The sequence below is a fragment of the Platichthys flesus genome, chromosome 10, assembly GCF_949316205.1.
Source record: "Platichthys flesus chromosome 10, fPlaFle2.1, whole genome shotgun sequence".
In the NCBI taxonomy this organism is placed as follows: domain Eukaryota; kingdom Metazoa; phylum Chordata; class Actinopteri; order Pleuronectiformes; family Pleuronectidae; genus Platichthys; species Platichthys flesus.
Window position 1 is genome coordinate 17,910,879 of NC_084954.1, and position 22,040 is coordinate 17,932,918.

At 42.2% G+C, this 22,040-nt stretch overlaps 2 protein-coding genes and 1 non-coding gene across 3 annotated transcripts; 1 reads left to right on the plus strand and 2 right to left on the minus strand.

The window, feature by feature from the left end:
* The first annotated feature begins 1,894 nt into the window (after positions 1-1,894).
* On the plus strand, positions 1,895-3,812 carry LOC133962275 (potassium voltage-gated channel subfamily S member 3-like). Its single transcript, XM_062397808.1, has one exon. The coding sequence runs from the start codon at positions 1,895-1,897 to the stop codon at positions 3,194-3,196; it is 1,302 nt and encodes a 433-aa protein (XP_062253792.1). The 3' UTR covers positions 3,197-3,812.
* An 8,578-nt stretch (positions 3,813-12,390) lies between these two features.
* Positions 12,391-20,412, minus strand: fosl2 (FOS like 2, AP-1 transcription factor subunit). Its single transcript, XM_062397197.1, has 4 exons — positions 19,689-20,412; positions 17,067-17,321; positions 16,646-16,753; positions 12,391-15,123 (listed from the first exon to the last, which is right to left on the minus strand). The coding sequence occupies exons 1-4, from the start codon at positions 19,818-19,820 to the stop codon at positions 14,569-14,571; spliced, it is 1,050 nt and encodes a 349-aa protein (XP_062253181.1). The 5' UTR covers positions 19,821-20,412; the 3' UTR covers positions 12,391-14,568.
* An 893-nt stretch (positions 20,413-21,305) lies between these two features.
* On the minus strand, positions 21,306-21,379 carry trnai-aau (transfer RNA isoleucine (anticodon AAU)). Its single transcript has one exon. It is a non-coding gene; the product is annotated as a tRNA-Ile (tRNA).
* Positions 21,380-22,040: the final 661 nt, after the last annotated feature.

The following is a 22,040-nucleotide window of genomic DNA, read 5'->3' on the forward strand; positions in this document are numbered from 1 at the left end:
CAAGGGCGGTAAACGTGGCTCCCCCTGCACACTGCTAACCCTCTGCACATGCTCCCAGTGTGGAGGTGTTTTACGGTACAGCCTGTTGGTGGATAGTTGTCCCAGGTCTCCTGTGGTCATCACATCAGTGCTTTGCGCCGGAGGCTGGATTCGGACACCACACCACCACTGCGCACTGCGCACGGAGCAGCAGCCGGAGTCAGGACATGACTCACACATGATCCGCACATGATCCACACATGACCCACACATGGACAGGTGAGCTGCTTTCATCATTCCCTCCTCTGTCTGTGTCTGCGACGAGATGTTTGAAGCGTTGTTCTCCGGCAGGCAATTGGTTTCCTCCTCAGGTTTAGATACTTTGCTCCATGTGTGCTGCGCAAAAAGTCTGTTTTTTCTCTTTAGAGCTCCACCGTCTCCTCGTCGCTCCCCTTTTTCAAAGACTATCACAATTGTATCGTCTGTAGGAACGTGTCAAATCTGACCTTCGCTTGCAAGTCTCTGCAATTTGAACCGCAACAGTACAGAGCACATTACCGTGCGTAACACAATCCAACAGCGCCGCAGTCAGCAGGTGTATGTGACTGTTGTGCCAAGTCACTGTTTGCATGTACACAATATCGGCTGCCAGTTCTCAGAGCCGTGTTTAAAATACACAAATGGTGCGTTCAACACAAACAAATACAATGAATTATTTATTTTAAGGAGTCATTTGTTCATCAAGTGGCGGATCTAGGACTTTTTCAAACCAGGGGCCATTATGGGGCCACAGTATACACAGAAGAGCCAATTATAGATCCAACATCCATGCAGAATTTTAGATTCTCTGAGGGACATGTTTAATTCAGTCCTTCTTTACTAGCTCTATTTTGAGCAAAGCTGCACATCATTACATATGCTGGTGCAGTGCGTCTGTTAGGAATGGGTAATGAACTGTGGTAACTACTTCAGAGTTATTCCTTGCCCTTTAGTGAGTCATCGCCCCGATGTTAACACTCATGATTACAACTTTTCAAAATAAAAGCTCTGCAATTTAGCTGGATGAGAGGAATCACAGCAACAAAGCGATAAATTACAGGCAAAAAAAGAAGGGGGTATGATTCTATGAATGTCGTTGCCATAATAAAAATCAACATCGTAAAAACCTGTGAATGTCTGTGTCAGTCTGATAGACACTGCACTTCTCGGGGCCTTTAACAATACACATGCCAAGTGTGAAGCCGATATGAAGAATGGTTTGCAAGGTATTATCACATACAGACAGAAAGAAAGACATTTGTCGAAATAGAAGGTCTACTTTTCAAATTCTCTCTTGTTGAAGCAAAATGTATACTTCAAAAGATTAAAATTTACTGTTAATATTTTTTGTACTGTTGGTAAATTACTATATTTTAAGACTGCTGACAGGGACACTCCAGGGTGCAATCAGACTTAATGAACAGTTCATGTTTAAAAAAAAAATCGACCTAAGCATTTCCTGATAAAGCCTATCTAGCTAATTTTCAAAAGTTAAGTAAAGTTTTTCAATCATCGCAACCAAACCTACCGCATACCTTACACACACCTTGTGCATGCAGGCATTAGATATTACTGTGCAAACTAATAGAAACTAAAAGTATTTGTAGCATGTGATGAAAACTGTTTATCTCCAGGTCATAAAATAAAATAAAAACCATGCAGAAGAAGTGACGCATCATTTCCAACATTCTGATTACAGGGCGTCACAGAGACCTAGATGCTACTTGATCCTGGATGGTTCTGATGTTACGCCCATCAGCTGGATCAAATGACATACAACAAAGTGGGATGGGCCCCAATTCCACTTGGTTTCTGTGCAGGCCACTAAAGATATCCTACAGGGACAACTGATGAGTGTCTAAGCTGCTGCCCCACCATGGTGTATGGACAGGTGTTTTCCCAGCACAGCCCTGGTGACTTCTTCATCAATGTTAATGTCGGAGGTTTCAAACAGCAGATGGAGCACACGGTGCTGCAACGCTTCCCACAGACGCGTCTTGGGCGTCTCCTGTCCTGCAGCTCAAAAGAAGCCATCCTGGATCTCTGCGACGACTTCAGTCCCTCTGAGATGGAGTTCTACTTTGATCGCAGTCCTCATTTCTTCTGTTACGTGCTCAACTTTTACCTCACAGGTAAAATCCACCTGGCAGATGGATTATGTGTGATTTCATTCGTTCAGGAGATTGAGTACTGGGGAATCAAGGAGCGTCATCTGGACCTATGCTGCAGCAACAAATTCTATGAGCTGATGGAGGTCGCTGGGGACAAGCAGTGGGACCAGATGAGCGATGAAGTGCAGCTCCACAGCTCAGCCTCTTCCACTGAGGAGCTGTCAGCCTCGGAGGACAACATAGAAATGTTTGAAGGCTCCTGGTGCGCAGATGTCCGCAGCAATATTTGGATTCGACTTGAGAATCCAGGTCACTCCACATCAGCCAAAGCAATCGCCGTAGCCTCCCTGAGCATGGTTATCATCTCCATTGTAGCCATGTGCGTTAACAGCATGCCGGACTTCAACCAGTTCGATGTCAACGACCAAGAGGTCGAAAACCCAGTGCTGAATTTCTTTGAGAACTTCTGTGTCCTGTTCTTCTCTGCAGAGTTCATCCTTCGTTTGGCTGTTGCACCATCAGTGAGGAGGTTCTTGTGCCGTCCTCTCAATATCATTGACTTCATGACAGTTATGCCCTTTTATGTCACTATGGCCTGTGACATGATGGATGAAGGGGATAGCACAGAGCTGGAGAACGTTGGCAAAGTGGTGCAGATCTTGAGGTTAATGCGAGTGTTTCGCATCCTGAAGCTGGCTCGCCACTCGGCCGGCCTTCGCTCCCTCGGTGCCACGCTGCGAGACAGCTTCAGCGAGGTCGGCCAGCTGGTGCTTTTCTTGTCTGTGGGCATCTCCATGTTCTCTTCTCTTATTTACTTTGTGGAAAATGAATCTAAAGACTCGGAGCTGGAGACCATACCGATTTGCTGGTGGTGGGCCACCATCAGCATGACGACGGTTGGCTACGGGGACACCTTCCCTGTTACGCCAGCTGGGAAGGTTGTAGGCTCCCTGTGCATCATCTGCGGACTGCTGATTGTAGCTCTGCCCATTACTAACATCTTCAACAAGTTCTCCAAGTTCTACGAGAAGAAAGGGCAAATAGATCTCAAACAGAACAATAACTGAACCGTTTCAAGGAGTTCCACCGAGACATGTGAATTAGTAAGGCTGCATTTAAAGGAGACATATTCTGCTAATAAAAAGGCTAATAGTTTTGATTTTGGTTATGACTTGAAAAGGTTTACAGGCTTTAATGTTCAGAAAACACATCACTCTGCTGCAGCTCCTCTTTGCAGTCTCTGTCTGAAACACAGGTTTTTGCTCATGTCTCTTTACAGCCCGGTCGGCTCTAATTGGCCAGTTGGCCCGTTCTGTTGTGATTGGGCAATCACTTCCTGGCTATGTGGGAGAGGTCGGCCTCCGCTCTCACTTCAAATATCCCAAGATACATTTATTATTTCCAGGCAAAATTGTGAAAATTATGAAAGACAGGGAAGATAGGGAAGAAAAAATCCTTGATCCACCCTCTGATCCTGGAACCCTAAATTGAATGGGTTCTCCCCTGACCCACATCCTTCCAACACATTCATCATTCATAAACATTTTGCTGATAAACAAACAAATAGAACAAGGGTGAAAACATAATCTCCCAACCAATAGAACACAAGAGGTTAGAAACAGTGACCATGCATAATATGTCTCCTTGGCTTGGTACAACGCATTCTATGAGTGGAGAGAAAAGCTTCATTACAAAATAAACTGCATGAAAGAAAATAAAATAAATGGCTCTTGATGATAAAGCAAGAATTCTTCTTTTCAATGAATCAAATGTTTGTTTTGGTTTAGAAAATGACAGAAAATGGTCAAAGCTGCTTCGGACACCAGGTTAACTATCTTTGTTTAGTTTTGTCCAGCTGTTCAAATCCTGAAGATGTGAAGTTAACTGAACCGTTTTCTAGTAAACATTCAAGATAACCATATATAAAAAAGGAGGCCAGTGCCGTCTATTCAAACTTAAAGTGAGACATATCATGGCAAAAGTTACTACACATAGTTACATAAGTGAAGAAGAGTAATGACTTCAGTGAGCTGACTCAGTGAAGCCACTTTCACAGAAATTCCTTTTGCTTGGATTTAACAAAGTTGCTGGTTATGAAGTCAGATTTTCATTTGAATGTTGTTTCTTCTTCTGAAAATGTTGAAGTCAAGTCACATACGCTGTTAGAATGACCAAACCACATTTTCTAATTGATACGTTAATAAATGGATTGGTAGATAAAGCTTCATTCCCAGACACATCTGAATTGTGTCTCGCTCTCAGCAGCAGCAGCAGCAGCATTTTAAACATTGAATATTTAAGAAGTAATTTAAAGAGCCACCCAGGGGACACAGGGAAAAAAAACTGATGGGTGAAAAGAAAAAAAAAGGAAGGATCTCGCGATCATGTCCCCCGGGGGCTCCGTAGTACTTAGAAGAAAGTAAGAAGGAAAAAAAAGGAAACACATAAGATCACATTCAATCTACAGAAGACACTTTAACACTTCTTTTGATCTTTTTTTCCCTGTAGGTTATTTTTATTTAGCACAGATTGAATTTGAAATACATAGAAGAACTTGGAATTCAAAGCAGCACTGAACGGGCCCGAGCACATGCATTTTGAAGCGTTGCATGCGGCAACGATAAACGCTTCACCTCCTGCGTCCGTCACATGATGTTGATTCTTGCCTGCTAATTGCTCAATACGGTCAACGTTATCAATTGCACATCACACTGTGAACATTTTACGTGATTTGTGTGATAGTTGTAAAACAAAGCTTATTTCCTGTGGCGAGTAGGTTTTTGTCTGGCCATGATACACCTGGGCTACGATTTGTGTGAATATCGGTCAAAGGGAAACCTAGGGGCTGCGTTCCAGGGGGCGCTGTTGAGCCATATCCATAGGCCTTGAATTTCCTGCAAAGTTTCGGGATTTTTTTTGCATGTCCAGGCCCTGAAAAAGCAAAGGGAAATTATATGAAAAGTAAAAATCCTTACAACTTCAATAGGGCCTCCAACCGTTAAGTCCTCGGGCCCTAATTACGAATAATAATATATAGTGCAAGCAGAGACAAATGGTCAGTGGGCTCATTTGAAATATATATAATTTATTTATCTAAATTATATGAGGGTCAACAAATCGACAATAATAAGTATAGCTCGTATAGAATAATCAACAGTAATTACAAATCATGTCCCCAGAAACAATAATGCATAAAGATCCATTGTAGATCAACAGTTAAATGGTCTGTATAACTGCTTCTCATCATTTGTAACCTTTAATAGAAGAACACTTCTACCACCTGTGAGAAGCCATCCCATGATTTGGCTGCTCTACATCTTACTGAAAATTGACCTCTGCTTTAATGTGTTTTATATCAGTGAATCAATCCATAATCATTTTTTTTATAGGTCCTATTCCCTGAATCACAATTTGCGTCACAGGGATTTATAGAGCTGACTTCTTCTTCCCTTAACCCTCGATAAGAGTGAGGACACCTCAGACAGAGCCACATGAGAGGGATTCCTCTCCCGGGGCAGACGTAAAAGAAATTACAATATTCATCAAATTCATAAGAAAAAAATGCGTGAGAGATGAATTCTGAGGTGTCTCAATGTTTTAAGTATTTATACAAAAGAAAATGTCATAGAAAGAGCAGGTACATACATTGCATATCTAAGCAATATAGTTTAGATCAATCTGTTATCAATGAAAAAAACCTATCTCCATAGACAACGTTGATAAAACAGAAGTAGAACAGAAGTTAAGTGATCTGTTAAGCATCTTTTGTGACATTCTACATTTTTTCCCTATTTACAGTTGTTCGGCACCTGTGGAGAGCCATCCCATAATTAGGCTCCTCAACATCCTGTTGAAATTTGACCTATAAAATGGTCAATCAATCAAATTGTATTTGGATGCCCATATTCAAAATCACAATCTGTCTCATTGGGCTTAACAGGGTGTGACATCCTCTGTTCTTAAAGGTTCAGTGTGTAAGATTTAGGTGAACAGGATCTATTGGTAGAAATTGGATTATAAAATAATCCTGGTGATGTTTTCATGAGTGTATTTCATTTAAATTTGATAAATTGTTGTTTTCTTTACTCTAGTATAGGTCCTTTATGTTGAAATACTTTATATTTACATCGGGAGTGGGTCCTCTCTTCAGAGGCTGCCATGTTATTACCATAGCTCAAACTGGACAAACTAAACACCTTTTGATTTTTTATGACAACTGGAAACCTCAGATAGAGCCACATGTGTCAGATCCTTCTCCCAGGACGGACAGAATGAAAAACAACTTATTCCTTCATGCTCTAATGATACGTTTGACAAACTTTCTTCGACATGACTCAGCATTCTGAACGTCCTGTCTCCTGTCGATCCTCCTGTGATGTTTCGCTCCTTGATCCTCGACTTTCTGCTGGATTCTGCTTCAACAGGCTTTGCTCTGTCCGGTGAGGGACCTCTTTCTGTTGGCTGGGTCCTCAGTGTAATGAGTTCTTAATCCATGGGCCCCACTCAACAACAGTTACAGTCAATACAAAATCCTCTCAAGGTGCTGAATTCTCAGTTTATCCCACAGTGAAGATTGATCGATGGTTAAACAGAGGGTAAACCTGTCAATGATATCATTATGTGTTTATTTTATTGTAATGAGCAGGATATATGTCTCTGATGGAGCTAAACAAGTTATGTTCATATCTGTGCTGGATCAATATGTGCATTGACATCCAGTTTAGCTGTTGCTGCAGTCTCCTTCATCTACAGTATCTGTTTGTGTTTATCAGCCCTCAAGTGGAAAAAAGCCAATACTGTAGATTATGGAAACATCTGCATTGATTTTAATATAAGTCCCAGCTATAACAGTGTCTCAGTGATCTTCAGTCTCGGCAGTAACACCATTTGTAATACCTTCCAGGGAGCTGGAGGCTCCGGTCCTTTAATAAACCTCTACATCAGTTCCCAGGGGGCACGGTCACCTTAAATGGCTGGGTGCTGCTGTTTCCTCACTTCATGCTCAAAGTCACACAGTAGCGCACTCCGTGTGAGTTCATTGCTTTAGTCTTTGAAAAGTCAATGTCGTCGTCAGCGATACCTGTGGCCATCTCTGTGCTGAAGGACGGCCAGGTGGTTTGTGCAGAGGAACAAAGAGATGTTATCGGTTGCTGCTGCTGCTCTGATCGTTCAGAGAACGCAACTTAAAGCCCAGACAGAGCAGTGACTAAGTACCTTTACTCAGGTACATATTTGAGATACGTGTACTTTATATTGTTATTGTAATCCTAATGCATGAGTTTGAAATGCATCTTCACAGACCTGAAGACAGGCAGTTTTTCTGGGCTGGTTTGAAGTTTTTAGAGATACATGGTTCTCACAGACATATGATGATCATTGCTGTAGATGAAACAACCCAAGAGTTTATGAACTAGTTCAAATGATCTAACTCTTAAACATACAGAAACATCTACAGTAGTAAAATGCAACAGACACATGAGTGCAGCACTTTGTCAGATAGAACAGTAAACTGTTGTTCTGCACTATAGGAACTTTTACTCTTCATATATGTTTTGGAGGTAATACTTGAGTATGTTTAAAGTGTGAAATCAATGCATTTACTTCAGTAAAGAATCCAAACACTGTTAAAGTCCGGCTGCAGGATGTCAACGTCTATATGGAAGTGATAACATGCGGCAATAAAAGCACTGCATGAAAAACTAAAAGATTGTACCTGAAAGGAAGTGTTTCAGGTTAATGATTTATTCATTAATCCTTTTGTATATTTAAGTAAACATTAACATTAACACTTAAGTTGAATCAAGTGAACAAATTCATTGACTCTCTGCTTTACATTTGCTTCTGTTCCTGCATACTGTGCTTATTGAAGCGCGTCTCAGTACTTTCAATACATACTATAAATTAAAGATATTGGTACATATGTAATTAATGTGTTTACAAATGATCATTGTCGAAAATACAGGCCAGATTTACCTCAACGTTCACTGATGGGACAAACAATTCCATGTGTTTCATTTAGTTGTGGATCGGGACCACCTTGGTTCTGTGAGTGAAGAGATTATCTCTCCAACTCCGTACATATGGAACTTGTAACGGAGAGATAGTCCCGATACGATACAGAACATTGGTCTCCTTCTCTTCTGAAAGTTAGAAATATATAAATAAAAAAATATATGTAAATGGTCTGTATTTATATAGAGCTTTTTTCACACTTGATGACCACTTAAAGGGATAGTTCACCAAAAAATGAAAATTCAGTCACCATCTACTCACCACTATGCCGATGGAGGGTGGGTGAAGTGTTCGAGTCTACAAAACACTTCTGGAGTTTCAGGAGTAAAGAGCGTTGCAGCAAAATCCAAGACGATGGAAGTCACTGGTGACCACTTCATCAAACGTAAAAAACTAAGATATACATAATGTGCAGGAATTTTCATTTTGGGGTGGACTATCCCTTTAAAACTCTTTACAGCACAGTTTTTGCCTTTCACCCATTAACACACTTTCTCTATGAGAAGGGTTCAGTATATTGCCCAAGGAAACTTCAGCCTCCAGAATATATAGCCTCTCTAACATGTAACTGATTATAACATGTTCCAGCTTCTTCCAGCAGGATATCACATGACATCTAATAATATTTCTTGCTGTTGAATCTGTTTGCAGGGTTTCCCAAATATGGTTTCTCAAATACACACACTACACATCTGTGGTGCAGTGTGTGTATTTGGTCTTATAATAGGATTTGAGCCAAGTGCCCCAGTATATATCTTCATCTGTAATGTTTGTCAGCATCGATGTTGGGCCTTTACTCCTTTGTTATCTTCACGGTGGCTGAAATCAATTTACTCTTTACTCTAATTATCCTTGTGTGTTTTTCAGCGACTCTGCTTACTCAGCACAAGCACAGGGAGCATGTTGCATTCAGGTGGAGTCTGTGACCGTGAACGCTCGGTTATGTTGTAACCTTGGTTCTCTCGGTGAAGAGACTATCTCTCCAACTCCGTACATATAGATTATGCTTTCGGTGGAGGATCACCCCAAGAAAGAAAAGGGCCACGTCAGAGCCACGTTTTTTCTTCTTAAATTCACTGTGAGCTGTAATCAGACCTCATGGCGGAAATCGATTTAATCCAAGAACATTAGAGTGTGTTCTGACTGGACTTTCTGATCTCTAACTGTGTTTCTACATTAAATTATGTCCATAATGAGTAGATTGATTTATAGCATGCTCTTTGTCGTCTGGGCTTATTTTTTAAAATATGCAAATTCATTTTGAACGTTTACTCTCTCTCTGCCAAAGAGTGTGCTGCTGGATTGTGGAGCTGAACACTGCACCGAGGCGTATCAGAGGTTGGGATCAGGTTTTCTGTATGACATGAAAATAGATTTTTTTTTTTTTTATGTGCTGACAGGAAAGAAGAAAAGAAAAGAAATGGAATTGAAATGAAAATGAAAAGAAACAGCTGATGTCATTATATGCACTTCTAAAGATGAAGCTGTTAGGATACAACTGTAATTTTGGTTTGACGTAAATCAAGTTGTTGAGCAATTTTTTTATCACTTAAAAGTGAAGCTAGGGAACGGGCCAGTTTTTCTCCTGTGTGCCACCATGTGTCCTGAAATCAATTTATTCACCTTTCCATTATTTAAGGACTAAACTAACCAGCATGCATTGTGAGAGGTCTGCAGACCAGAGAGGAGCAGTTCATAATGTGAAGTACAGTATGAACACTGTACTCTACAGCAGGAGCTCAGCAAATAACACATATTATACTATATATTATATTACATACTATTATATATGTAACATGATATTATATTATATTATATTATATTACATGATATTATATTATAGTGTATTTGTTTCCTATGTTTATCAACAGGCAGTTATGTAGATTATTTGTCTGTACGTGATCTACAGTTTGAAAGAGGAACTATTTTCACCATGTCATGTTTGCTTTTTGAGCCTTTGATGGAACCACACTGCCGCTCTGTGGTCGTTTTTTGCAACTACAGCTCAGGAAGTCATACGCCTTTTATTGTGACACGATAGAAGTAAAGTCAGTGATACAAAAACACGTTTTTGTATTTCAATTCCTGTATAATTCAAAGAGTAATGAGACACATTACTTTGTGTCAAACACTTTTATTTTACTGATGTCAAACCTTCTGAAAATAAGGATGTTGTACACATATCAGATTATCGATTTACGGGCATTAGTAGCATTAGCCGGGTTAGCTTGAAGCTAACACCACTTTAAAGTCTACATGTTGTAAATTACCACGTTTTACTCGATGCTTCATCCAAGTGAAGTTACCAGCTCAGCTAACAGTTACGTCACCTAGTGGTCACAGTGAGTAACTGTAAAAATCAATCAAACAACCTGGAATTGTAGACATAATTTCTAAAGAAGCAGTTGTAGTTACTTAATATGTCCACGAGAGGGCGATGTATTACAATGAGTAAGTACATGCGCTTACCATTACAAATACTTTATCTTATTTTTATGTTCTAAAAAACACATATAAAATAATCACTTACAAACTTATAATATTATGATTAACGCAATTGGTGTAATTATTTATTTGACCACTTGCACTTGAAGGTGTATTTAAAACCTCATGGTTTTAAATACACCTTCATCACAAACTTCTGAAGGCAAAAGATATTAAGAGGCCGTGCACCAGTGGCGAAACTACCGGGGTGGCAAGGGGTGGCAGCTGCCACCCCCCAAAAAATGCTTGCCACCCCACTTGCCACCCAGGTTGTTAGAAGTGTCTCCAATATACATTTATTGAATGGTGTTATATTTTTTGCTACTGAAGCTGTTGATCTCATTGGTAACTTGTTTAAGTTTAAGAACTAAAATCTTTATGTCCCCCCCCCCCTGTAAAATGGTTGAGTCCATGAATCCTATTTGCTCTCTTCTCACCGTGCGCATCTGCCGCTTCATTCAAATGAAGACAGAAACGGTTTGAAAGCCAAAGAACTGGAGACAAGCCAACTGTATGCTTGCAGTGATGAAAAAAGGTACAGTACAGCTGAAACTTGAATCAAGAAAATGTGATGGGTGGTCATATGTGATAGACAATTCCGTTGTAATTTCAATCGTTTATTTAATTGCTAGCTTGCAAAAGACGATAGGACTAGTAGCTAGCTCGCTATACAGCTGCATTAAAATGTGAGAGGATGACTCGGTTATATGCTATAGACCCTATTGTGTATGTGGTATAAAGGCTGGGACGAATTTCGAATTATAAATATGTTAACTGTTTTCATTAGCGATTGGTATAAATAAATACATATAGACACCAGGCATGTGTGTTTCCAACAATAAAAATACTTGACTTGACTTTGTGTGTGTGATTTGCCACCCTTGAATTTAACTTGCCACCCTTCTGCCACCCCATGTAAAATTTTCTAGAATCGCCACTGCCGTGCACACTTAAGGCTTTCCCTTTCAAAGTAAAACAATCCAAGGGTCTCAGATAGTTATTCAAATTCTGTCTCCTCTAATCAGAGACAACACTGGGAGTTGTAACAGATTTCATTATTTTTGTCATTTTGCTCGACACAAACAACAAAAGCGTTTTCTAGCTGCTTTGTTGCTCCTTTGTTGTAGAATAATAGCACTGTCTTCTTAATGATTGATTATAGACATTTCTATAATAATAATGTAAAATTATTATATGACACTTTATTTGTGGATTAAGAATGGGAATGTTACATTTTCATTTTATATTCTAATTCAGGTTGGTGCATAAGATAATATACATACTGTATTTAACTAAATATAATAGAGACATAATATAACATAACCATAATATTTGATTTTAAATACTGCATATACAGAAGACTAAAGGCTATTTCCCCTTTTACTTAAATATATAAATATATAGGCTATATGCCCCCTAGTCTATATTTAAGATTTAGAATAATATTTCTTTATATAATATTTCTGAAGCAGAAAGAATGATAACCTTTCACTGGGACTAATTTTAAAAGTTAAGCCTGTAATGATCATATTGAACATTGTTATTGGACCAAAAGGTTTTATTTAATCCTACCAATCAAAAGATGGGTAGAATCGTTTTTTCTCTCTTTCTCTTAGAATGGTTTGAGTATTATAATAACATTAATATATATAATATAAGGGTGATGATACTTTCAAGATTATAGTTCATCTCAAACATTTGCAGAACCTGCAATGTTAGTTAAGTGAATTAGAGTAAGCACATTACCATGAACGAAAATGCACAATTCCAAGTTGAAAATCATTTTATTATTATTATTATTATTGTTCATTTAAATTAACAAACACTGCTATACATATTGCGGTTTTTTATTAATTTTGAATCATTTTCAACAGTTAAAGCATTTGGAAAAGAAGTAATAGTAGCAGAAAACAGACGACAGACAGTAGATGACATGTACAGTAGAAGCTCTACAGTCAATGGCTTTCCTATGTGTGTCGAGGGGCTTCAGAGGGTTTCAACAAAGAGACGCAACTGACTCGCCCACAGTTAAGTGTTTTTGGTTTTCGTTTCACCTCCACAGGATCCCAGGCTTCCTGCTGCATCACACCATATCACAGCCGGTGATGTTAAACCCAACATCAGTGAAATATAAATAGCCGACATGGTTTTCTCCAAACAAGTAGCAGCAGCTCGTATATCGAATTTCCAAAGTCTGTTTTTCTGCATCCAGCGCAATAAACCAAAACTCCTCCTCCTTTGATAACAGAAAAGTTTAGAACAAAGATGACACCCCCACTTTCACCCCTGACATGTTATATTTGTTAGGAATGCTTGAAGTAAACATACAAAAAATCCCAAATATCGCTCTTGTGTCCTTCTCAGTGCACGGTATTTTAAATCCCTCATCCCTTTAAGATACACACATGTAAAAAAAAAGAAAAGAAGTGCTTCGTAGAACTTCAGAAATATTACGTCTTGTCAAGGCGTCTCCTCTTTCATGTCAGGCCAGCTGGGGAGAGATTTCTTCTTATTTATTCCTCAACAAAGTGAACCGTGTCCGGCCCTCGCTCGACGCCAACTCACGAGTACATCCGTGTTGGCCTATATTCATACACACCCATAGATTAGCACATCTGAGTTGAATTCAAACATCTTTTCTTTACTAAAAGTGACAGATTTACAAACACAGTATAAACAGGGTTGACATCATTGGCAGCTGGCGACAGTCGAGACCACAGTGGCTTTTTCAATTTTTTCAAATTTTTAGCAAAAACTCCTTCTTTTAGTCAAAGACGGACGAATCACCAACCTTTTTTGGCTTTTTGAAACCTGACCTGCTGCAGAGAGGCAGCATTGAGAGAAGAAAGACCTTTATTTAGAGCCTATAGGAGACCTACAACAGAATCTTGAGGAGGAGGAGGAGGGTTCTGTTTGGATATGTTGTGACACAATGAAGCGATGAAGTTTGTCGCCCCCTGCACATAAAGTACCAACTCTCCAACGGCTCGCGACGGGGTTCTACTACACCAGAGATATGATCCCTGACATTAATGTAAATCACATACACTTTGTCATAAACAGGTTGTAAAGTTAAGGTACAGAACCACTGAGGAAAAGCACAACAATACTACTATAAAGTCAAGCCACTATGGCAAAAATAGAAGGTATAGAGTATTGAGGATCTAGTCACTGATTGAGAGTTGGCTCATACGCTTGCAACACTGAGGAGCGCTCCAGTCACCCTGCGGATGACGACTCTGCTTTTTCTACAGGCAGATTAAGGAGAGGGGCAGAATCTCAACAAACACTTTGCAAAACGGAATCGGCACAGTCCATAAATACAATTAAAGAGACGGAGATCACGCCGGAAATTTGCAAACACTCTGCAGCGATTCCTGAAGCGAAGTCCAGAGAAGAGAAACTAAAAGACGTCTTTGCTCTTTGTCTCTTTCACTCCTAACAAGTGCCAGTAAGACGCTGACCTCGTAGAAGTGATTTATTGATTCGTCTTGGCAGAGTGCAAGTGTCCACATGGCTTTTTCAACAGGTTCAAAAAATATATATTAGTTAAGAACACGATCTCTAGTTTAAGTCACATCAACTTACAGTTGCCACATGGAGGCGAGTCTCTCTTCAGGATTGTCTGCCCAGTAAACAAATTGACACTCGAGTTGAAATGGCAAAGGGATGACTCTCTTTAGGTTTGGTGCACGCACTTTTACAAATAGAAATATTTTTTTTACAGTGAAGCAGAACAAGAGGAAACACGTGGCGTAGCCCTTGTGGGTCTCCCTGCGGAGGGGAAACGGCTCACATGGTCAGCTTGGTCTGGACTTTTCAATGTGCTCTTGGGTCTTTATTGAAAGACACTGGAGAGAGGGGAGGGGGCGTGCAGTCGGTGTTCATGCTCGCCCTCAGCCACAGTGTTTGTTTCTCAGCTGCGCCGAGCTGATGGCCACGCTCAGAGCGCCAGCAGGGTGGGCGAGTTGAGGGAGTCTGAGGACTGGTCGCCGCTGCTGCTGCTGCGCCGGTGGGCCTTGGAGCAGGACTCGGAGGAGGGCGACGGGCTCTCGGGCTCCAGCATGCTCGGATAGGTGAATATGAGGCTCGGGGCGTTGGGCGTGGCAGCCGGGGTGGACGCCGCCACCACCGGCGTGTTCAAGCTGTCTCCATCTGTGCAGTACATCCCCCCGCCACCCAGGCAGATAGGCTTGATGACGGAGCGCTGAAGCTTGCCCAAGTCTCCCACATCATCATCGGGCTCCTGCTTCACCACCACCGGGTTCATCTGAGAGCGGGGCGGCATGCTGGGGCGCATGGTCAGGGGGAGTGGGGCGCACTGCTGCTGGTGCTGGTGCTGCTGATGGTGCATTGCCGACTGTTGGCGATCGTCAATGGGCAGCTTACACACTGGATTGTGGGCGACCAGCATGAACTCCAGCTTGTCCTTCTCCTTCTGTAGGCTCTCAATCTCTTTCTGCAGGTCGGACTTCTCATCCTCCAACTTCTCGGTCTCCTGTTGACACACAAATGAGATATGAGAAATGAGAACTTGAGCACAAGTACGGACATGTTTATTTTTGATGACTTTATCTTGGACAGAATGTCAGAATGATGAAGGATGATGAACTGATGATGACAAATGGAGGGAACACCATCCAAAAAAGACCTTGACTCTAATGTGAATCATGCAAAATGCCCCAAACACATTATTTTCAAGTTGAAAATGCTCAGCTGTAGAAATGATCACCAGCCCAGAGCTTTCTGAATCACGTAATGATGCCAGAGTTTCCTCCACCGTCAGGTAGTCAGACTGTGGGACTGTGTTCCTCCAAAGTACCAAAAGAGGGCACTGTTTGCTTGCTGAGGTTTCTCAAAAGCAGACAGTAGCACAGGCAACATTAAATCTAGAATTAATCACGGACCATTTAAACTTACAACGTGTAATCTCAAGGCACTCCGTTTGAATTTGAGCGCCCAATAATGATTGCATTGTTTGTGTCTGGAACAATGTGTCATTAATGTTTCACACAAAACAGACAAAGAGAGATCCCATGAAAAGCTGTTTGTCAGGCTCAGACACAACGGGCTGATAAGCTGTCATGCTGTCTGAGAACTTTGACTCGTGGGCAAAGGTATGAGGAAGTTGTGCACAACAGGCCGAGGAAGGAGGTGGTGGTGCCCAGTGTGAGGCTGGTGCACGTGAGCGATATCAGTAAATCTTAGAGGAGACTAATGTCTGGATATCGCCTAGTCTTTTCTTTTCAGTGGAAAGCGATCATAACATCCTTATTTGGAATAAAGAAAACAGGCTTGTGAAGGAGGAAGGGCTTTTTCTTTCCTTCCAGGAAGCATTTGCTGTAATGTGTGTGTGTTTGAATATGAGTGTGTGTGTGAGTGTGTGTGCAAGCAGCATGCCTCTATGTGGGATTGTGAAACAAGCAATTTGCCCCTTTTATAAAAATGTCCTGCATTCATGGAGACAGCTGCCTACAGCAAATTCCATTCCTGCATGGTTTTTTTTTTAAGGCCTGACAAGCTCAACCTCGCTGTAATTCGGCTAATTAGTCCATTTAGATGCCGTTACTGTCTGCCAGGCAGGGCCACGAGACAGCCCTACCTCTGTCTACAGCTGCCCGAGACAAAAAGCTTTTCAGTGCCTGTCATCTCCTCACTCAGACCTTGCACTCAGAGGCACAGTGAGAGTCGAAACCAGTAATGCGAGGTTGTAAATTTAGGTGTGGAGTTCAATCACTCGTCAGAAATCTGGTTTCGTGCCAGAGGTCTGAACAAAGTGTTGTGTCCTGTGTGATCTCTGTGCAAATATATTTTCTCTTGTTGCTCTTTAGTAATTTTTCATATTTTTCCGCATCAACAATAAATATGACAGAGCCGGGTGTCTATCAACTAGAGCTCTTTCCAACATAAGAGGAATTAGAGGCTCTGATTTTGCGGTTGTTTAACACGATAGCAGTGAAACCCACAAGACGATTGTGATGTGCTCTGGTGACTATGGTTGTCATTTCTCCGCCACTCACCCCTTGCAGCATCTCGGTGAGCTCTCGTCTCCGGTTGCGGCACTTGGCGGCGGCCAACTTATTCCTCTCACGCCTCACCCTCCTCTTTTCCTCTTCCTCCGGGGTGAGCTGAGGACGAGAAAAGAACGAGCACGACAGGTTAAAAAAAACGGGCCTTTTTGAAAAAATATTAAAGAGAGGAGCAAGAATGTAAACAAGAGCTGGGTGATACTATGGCAGACTGTGAGCAGAATAACAATCAGAGAAGGAATTCAACAGTAGAGTAAAATGCAATCAATGATGAACATGTTTATTCTATGGTTTTTAATGATTATTCAATTATTTTGCCTTGTTCTCATCTAAAGAAAGAAATTCACATAAAATTATTATTATTATTATTATTATTTCCCCAAAAATATTTCTGTCATCCCAGGCCTCTCACCTGTTCGTCCCGCCTACGACGGCCTCTGGCGTCCCCAATGGAGCGGATGACCCCGGGCCGAGCCAGCGTGTTGTGCCCCAGCATCCCCGGCCCGTTGCTCAGGTGATGGCCGTACGGGTGGGAGCGGGAGTAAGGGTTGGACATGGAGGTGATGACAGTGGGCTGCACCATCCACTGAAGGTCCTGGCTGGTTGTGATTGCATTGATGGTGGGTATGAAGGCACTGTTGGAGCCGGGCATGTCAACCCTGTACTTCTGCAACGAGAAGGGACGAGGCAAACAGGATGAAGAATGATGAAAGAACATTTTTCAGAGAAGTGGGTTGGCAGTCACATTCAGGGGAGCAAGCCTATTGTGCTGGCGTGCATGGTGTCAGTGGATACAAGGACAACAACCTCACTTTAAGCACCGTAGATTGTATATATGAGGCGCTGCTCCACTTCACTGGCAGCACAATTGCACACACACACACCACCCACCATTATTAAATTCACACTTTTTCCACATTTCAAGCAAATAGCTGTGATTCAATCCACGCAGGCCAAATGCTGTGTTTGTCTGTGTGTGTGACCATAGAGTGGAACAGTGACACATGCTGTGAATCATGGGAAAGCCCAAGGTGTCCATTGCATCTCACTTTACTACAATAACCAGAGACAAAGAAACTCAACGGGGGAAGTGTTACCACGTCTGGACTGTGCGGGGAGAAAGAGGGGGCATTCATTTTTAATTATTGTAATAAAATGTCAATCAATATAAAAAAAAAATTCTGACATCACAAGGATGCAGAATGGTCTTGCAGCTCATCCAGAGACGTGAATCTGAATCCAAGCTTCTCAGATGATGGCACCAACACGTAAAATAAAAAGATTTAAAACCTTTTGCAAATATTAACATATTTTAAGGTATAATAATCTACTGTCTATAAGTGAGTGAATTATTTTTGCTTAATAATCAGCAGTGTGAGCAGCGGTGTCAGGTCAGTATTGCTTCATGTCTCTGGACTCCACAAAAGGTCTGCCAACCTCTGTGCGTAATTTACGCACGTCCCTATAGCCCAAGATATTCCCGATTTTCCGTCGGACATCCTGGCAGTCTGTTGGAACTTTGTTTATCTGGTGAGTCATTGTGTATGGGATTTGTTAAGCACATGCGGAACGCAGTCAGTTCCAGTAAAGAGGGGAAACAGCCAGCTGGTACAAGCCAGACAGAGTTATGTGAGCGCTTTTTTTAGGAGAGAGTTTGTCTTGAGAATTCGCTGTAAATCAGAACAACGCGTGGATACATTCCCCGCAGTAAAGTGTGTGAGAACATCAACATTTGGTACAATACATGAGGGGAAGCCTACTTAAACTTCTGGTCTAATGAAAAGTATGCGGCTGCAATAAAAAAAAAAAAGGATAAAAAGGCTTGATATGTGTCAATAAAGCGCACAGAGGGGTCGTGTTCCAGGCGGCTGTAATGGGAAACAGCCAGTGTGAGATTACAGGGAAATTATAGATATGTGCCAAAAGTCCTTTTACCGTAAGGTTGCGTGAGCCTGGTGCAGCTTTTCCACAGAACTTCGCTATCTACGCAAGACTTGGCTGCGGGTAAACAACACACTACTTCCTGGATTTGTATCCTATTATTTGTGAGTGCAAGGACGCGGTGTGCTCATAACCTCACACTGACACAGCGACAGTATATGTGGTGTAAATCTCACAGAGCGTATCAAAGCACATTTTGCTGGAATCGAGCAGATGAATTGCAGGGATTTGCGTTTAACGCGCAAATGTTGGAATTTTCTCGGCTACAGGAGGCGTCAGATGGCTGCGAGCTCCTCGTGCGTGCGAGCAGCCCGAGACCCGACTGATCAATTTTGATCTATAACCATAGTATTCCCTACAGCCCAATAAGAGAAACGTCTGGGACAAATACCAACTTTAACTGAGCTCCGCAGCAACCCATGCCTCCGGTGAAAGTCCAGAATGCTTTAACATCTCTACAAGAAAATGTAGACATCTCCAAATCCGTGCGTTGACTCTTTCACTATATAAATTTCAGCTCTGGCCAGTTTAAGGGCCGGTCAGAGTGTCGTATATACAGAATGTGCTTTAGAGATTTGTCGTCCTTGTCATGCGTGCGCGTATAATGCGCCTCCGGATGTGCCACAGACCAGATGACATGGTTTTACGCACGGATTGGAAAGATGGCAAGCATTCTATGTACTTTGGTGTGTCCACAGTAGGGACAGATTCAAGAAGAAATGTTTCATCAACTGATACACGCACGGGTTCGTCATTTACTTTAAGTACCAGCGTGTGCGCACATTTATGATCAAGGCAAATCCACAGACTGTGTCGAGATAACTCATGACATAATTCAAATGGTATGGGTCCAAAATACTTGTGTACAGATCCAGTGTATTGCGTCTGTTCTGAGTCACCGTTTCTATCCGTGTCAATGGGTTCGTGCGTATTTTTCTCCCCGAACGACCTGCAGGAGTCAGATGAATTAGTAAAAGCGCGGACGCGCGATTGAATACATATTTCGTCACGTATTTCTAAGATGTTCCGCGCCTCGAGCTAATTTCAAAACATTCCAATGTTACCTCCGCCACGTTTGCTTGTTTTTCTTTACCTGGTAGTTTGAGGTAGAGATCGGACTTCCGATCGTGCTGCTGCCGCTCGTGAAGGACTCTGGCTGGGCCGGAGAGGTGCTGCTGCTGCCGCGGGACGAGGTGTCGTAGTTCCCGGAGTAGTCCTGGTACATGATCCAGGAAATAGGAAGGTTTCAGTAGACGATCTGAGCTGTGGAACTTTTTTTGTCTTTCTTCAAATCCTCGCAGATTAAAAAAAAAAGGCACCAACAGTAAAAATAAAAAAAAATCCTCTGACTGGAGACGTTGTTTTTGGAGGAAATCCAGTGAAGAGATGGCAAAGCCAGAGTGAAACAATGCTCATATAAACTAAAACCTAGAACATCTTATAGAGAGTGCTTCGCAGAATAAATATTGTCTGTTTTATTAATGGCTTCTTCCTCGTCTTATTGCGCCTGAGCCGCAGGTAAAGCTACACTAAAGATCCTCTCAGGTGCGCAAACTTCCGCCTGAAGTCAGCCTCAGCAGTCAGATCCAAGTGAACCTGGAGTTACAGCAGTGACTCACATGGACCTTCGCTTTAAAGCATATAGCCTGCCTGACCTCTGAGGATTCTCCCTCCTCTTACCTACTTCTCTATCTCTGCGCTATCTGCCGCTCACTGAACACTTCGAAGTTTTTTCTTTTTCTCTCTCTCTCCTTCTTTTCCTTTTCACCACACTGCTCAGAGATGACTCACTTCAATGGCACTATGAAGAACTGCAACGGCTTTTCAACACCAACGACACAGCCTACGTCACGGCCTGGGCGTTGCGACTCTATCCGAGGGAGGGGTCGCGTCTGGATAAGGCAGCGAAACGGAGAGATCCGCCGCGGCCGCGCGTCCACCGGTGCGCAGCGGGGACGTAAAAACAAAGAGTTCGGATTGGGTGAAAGTGTCAGGAACGCGTCTGGAGAGGTGCGTGTGTGTGTGTCGCACGGAGCTTTGCGAGGAGCTCGCTGTTTGCCTCACTTGCTTTGGTCCATTGACGCATGTTTCCTGAAATGGGCAGTTGCGTCAGAGCGCGCGTGTGGGTTTCCTTGGTAAAAAAGGAGCGTCACACACGGGAGGGATTCCCTCCCCTCAGCGTGCGCTGGTCCCGGTCCGGTTCTCTCTTCAGCTGCAGGAGAAGAGAGGAAGGTATAGAGAGATATAGATATCACACGCACATACAGACACGCACACAAAATCGCACACGCACACACACACGTCATCTTTGCACGACTTCAGAGAACATTACATCGATTTCCCATAACCATTAGCATATACTTTAACCTTAACCTTAACCTTAACCTTACCCTTAGCATAACCTTAAGGATATTACACAGGGATCATTTGTTGTGATGGGCCTTTTAATGAATGAATGAATCCGTTTTTAATAAACCCTGCCCCCAGTCTGCCAATCCCCTTATAGTACTATATAACTAACTAACTAACGTACTAAATAACCAACTTTAACCCTCTAACTAAATGAACTTTAAAACAAGTTGTCATTGTTAAATATAATCATCTATATTTATGGGGACTTAATATGTGAACATCCGTGTGAACAGATGTAAGACCCCCCCTACATGAGAAGCAGCTGCACCAGATCAACACACACTCATCAAAAGAGAAGTGGCCAGTACGGGGATCGAACCCGCGACCTTGGCGTTATTAGCACCACGCTCTAACCAACTGAGCTAACCGGCCATGAGCACAGGATTTAGTATCTTTCAGAATTAAACACACACCAAAAATATCCTCGTACTACTGTTTTAGTGAGGACACTCATTTGAGTAAGTGGCTAGACCCTTACCCATAACCTTTAAAGCCATAACTAAATGCAAAACTACACCCCCCTCTACGCGAACACGCAGACAGTTCTCTACCAGTTCTCTAAAAAGCGCTCAGAATAATAAGACACCATTCTGCACAATCAGTCTTATTGTTATTAAGCGCATCATTTGTACTGAGCGCACAATGGGATTCACAAAACGCGCAGTTATCCCGCGCTAATGGTCAAATGACCGTGGCCCGCTGCTGTTCCAGCGCCGCGTGGCTGCTTCAAAGGCTCCTCACGGAAATGTGGGCTAATTGAGATTCGGACGCAGCTCACAAACAAGGGCGCAGCGCCCAGAAAGTGACACGTTACACGATATGAATTGGCGTATTAAGCATAATCCAATCGACCACGGTTCCTATTTTAATCTGTATCACCATAACCGGTTAATGCTGAGCTCTCCTAAAGCTGTTTGCCGCACGTATCTGTGCCAGAGCCAGAGTCTCCCGTCAAAAAGTTTCCTCCACCGTGTGTGTGTGTGTGTGTGTGAGTGTGTGTGTGTGTGTGTCTGTGAGCAGTCAGAGGAAGTTG

Excerpts from the sequence above, each read along its gene's own strand:
- fosl2 (XM_062397197.1), bottom strand. The coding sequence starts at position 19,820 with ATGTACCAGGACTACTCCGGGAACTACGACACCTCGTCCCGCGGCAGC. Across the intron at positions 17,322-19,688 it reads TCTCTACCTCAAACTACCAG|AAGTACAGGGTTGACATGCC; the intron begins GTAAAGAAAAAC and ends TTCTCGTTGCAG. Across the intron at positions 15,124-16,645 it reads TCACCGAGATGCTGCAAGGG|GAGACCGAGAAGTTGGAGGA; the intron begins GTGAGTGGCGGA and ends GTGTGTCAACAG.
- LOC133962275 (XM_062397808.1), top strand. The coding sequence starts at position 1,895 with ATGGTGTATGGACAGGTGTTTTCCCAGCACAGCCCTGGTGACTTCTTC.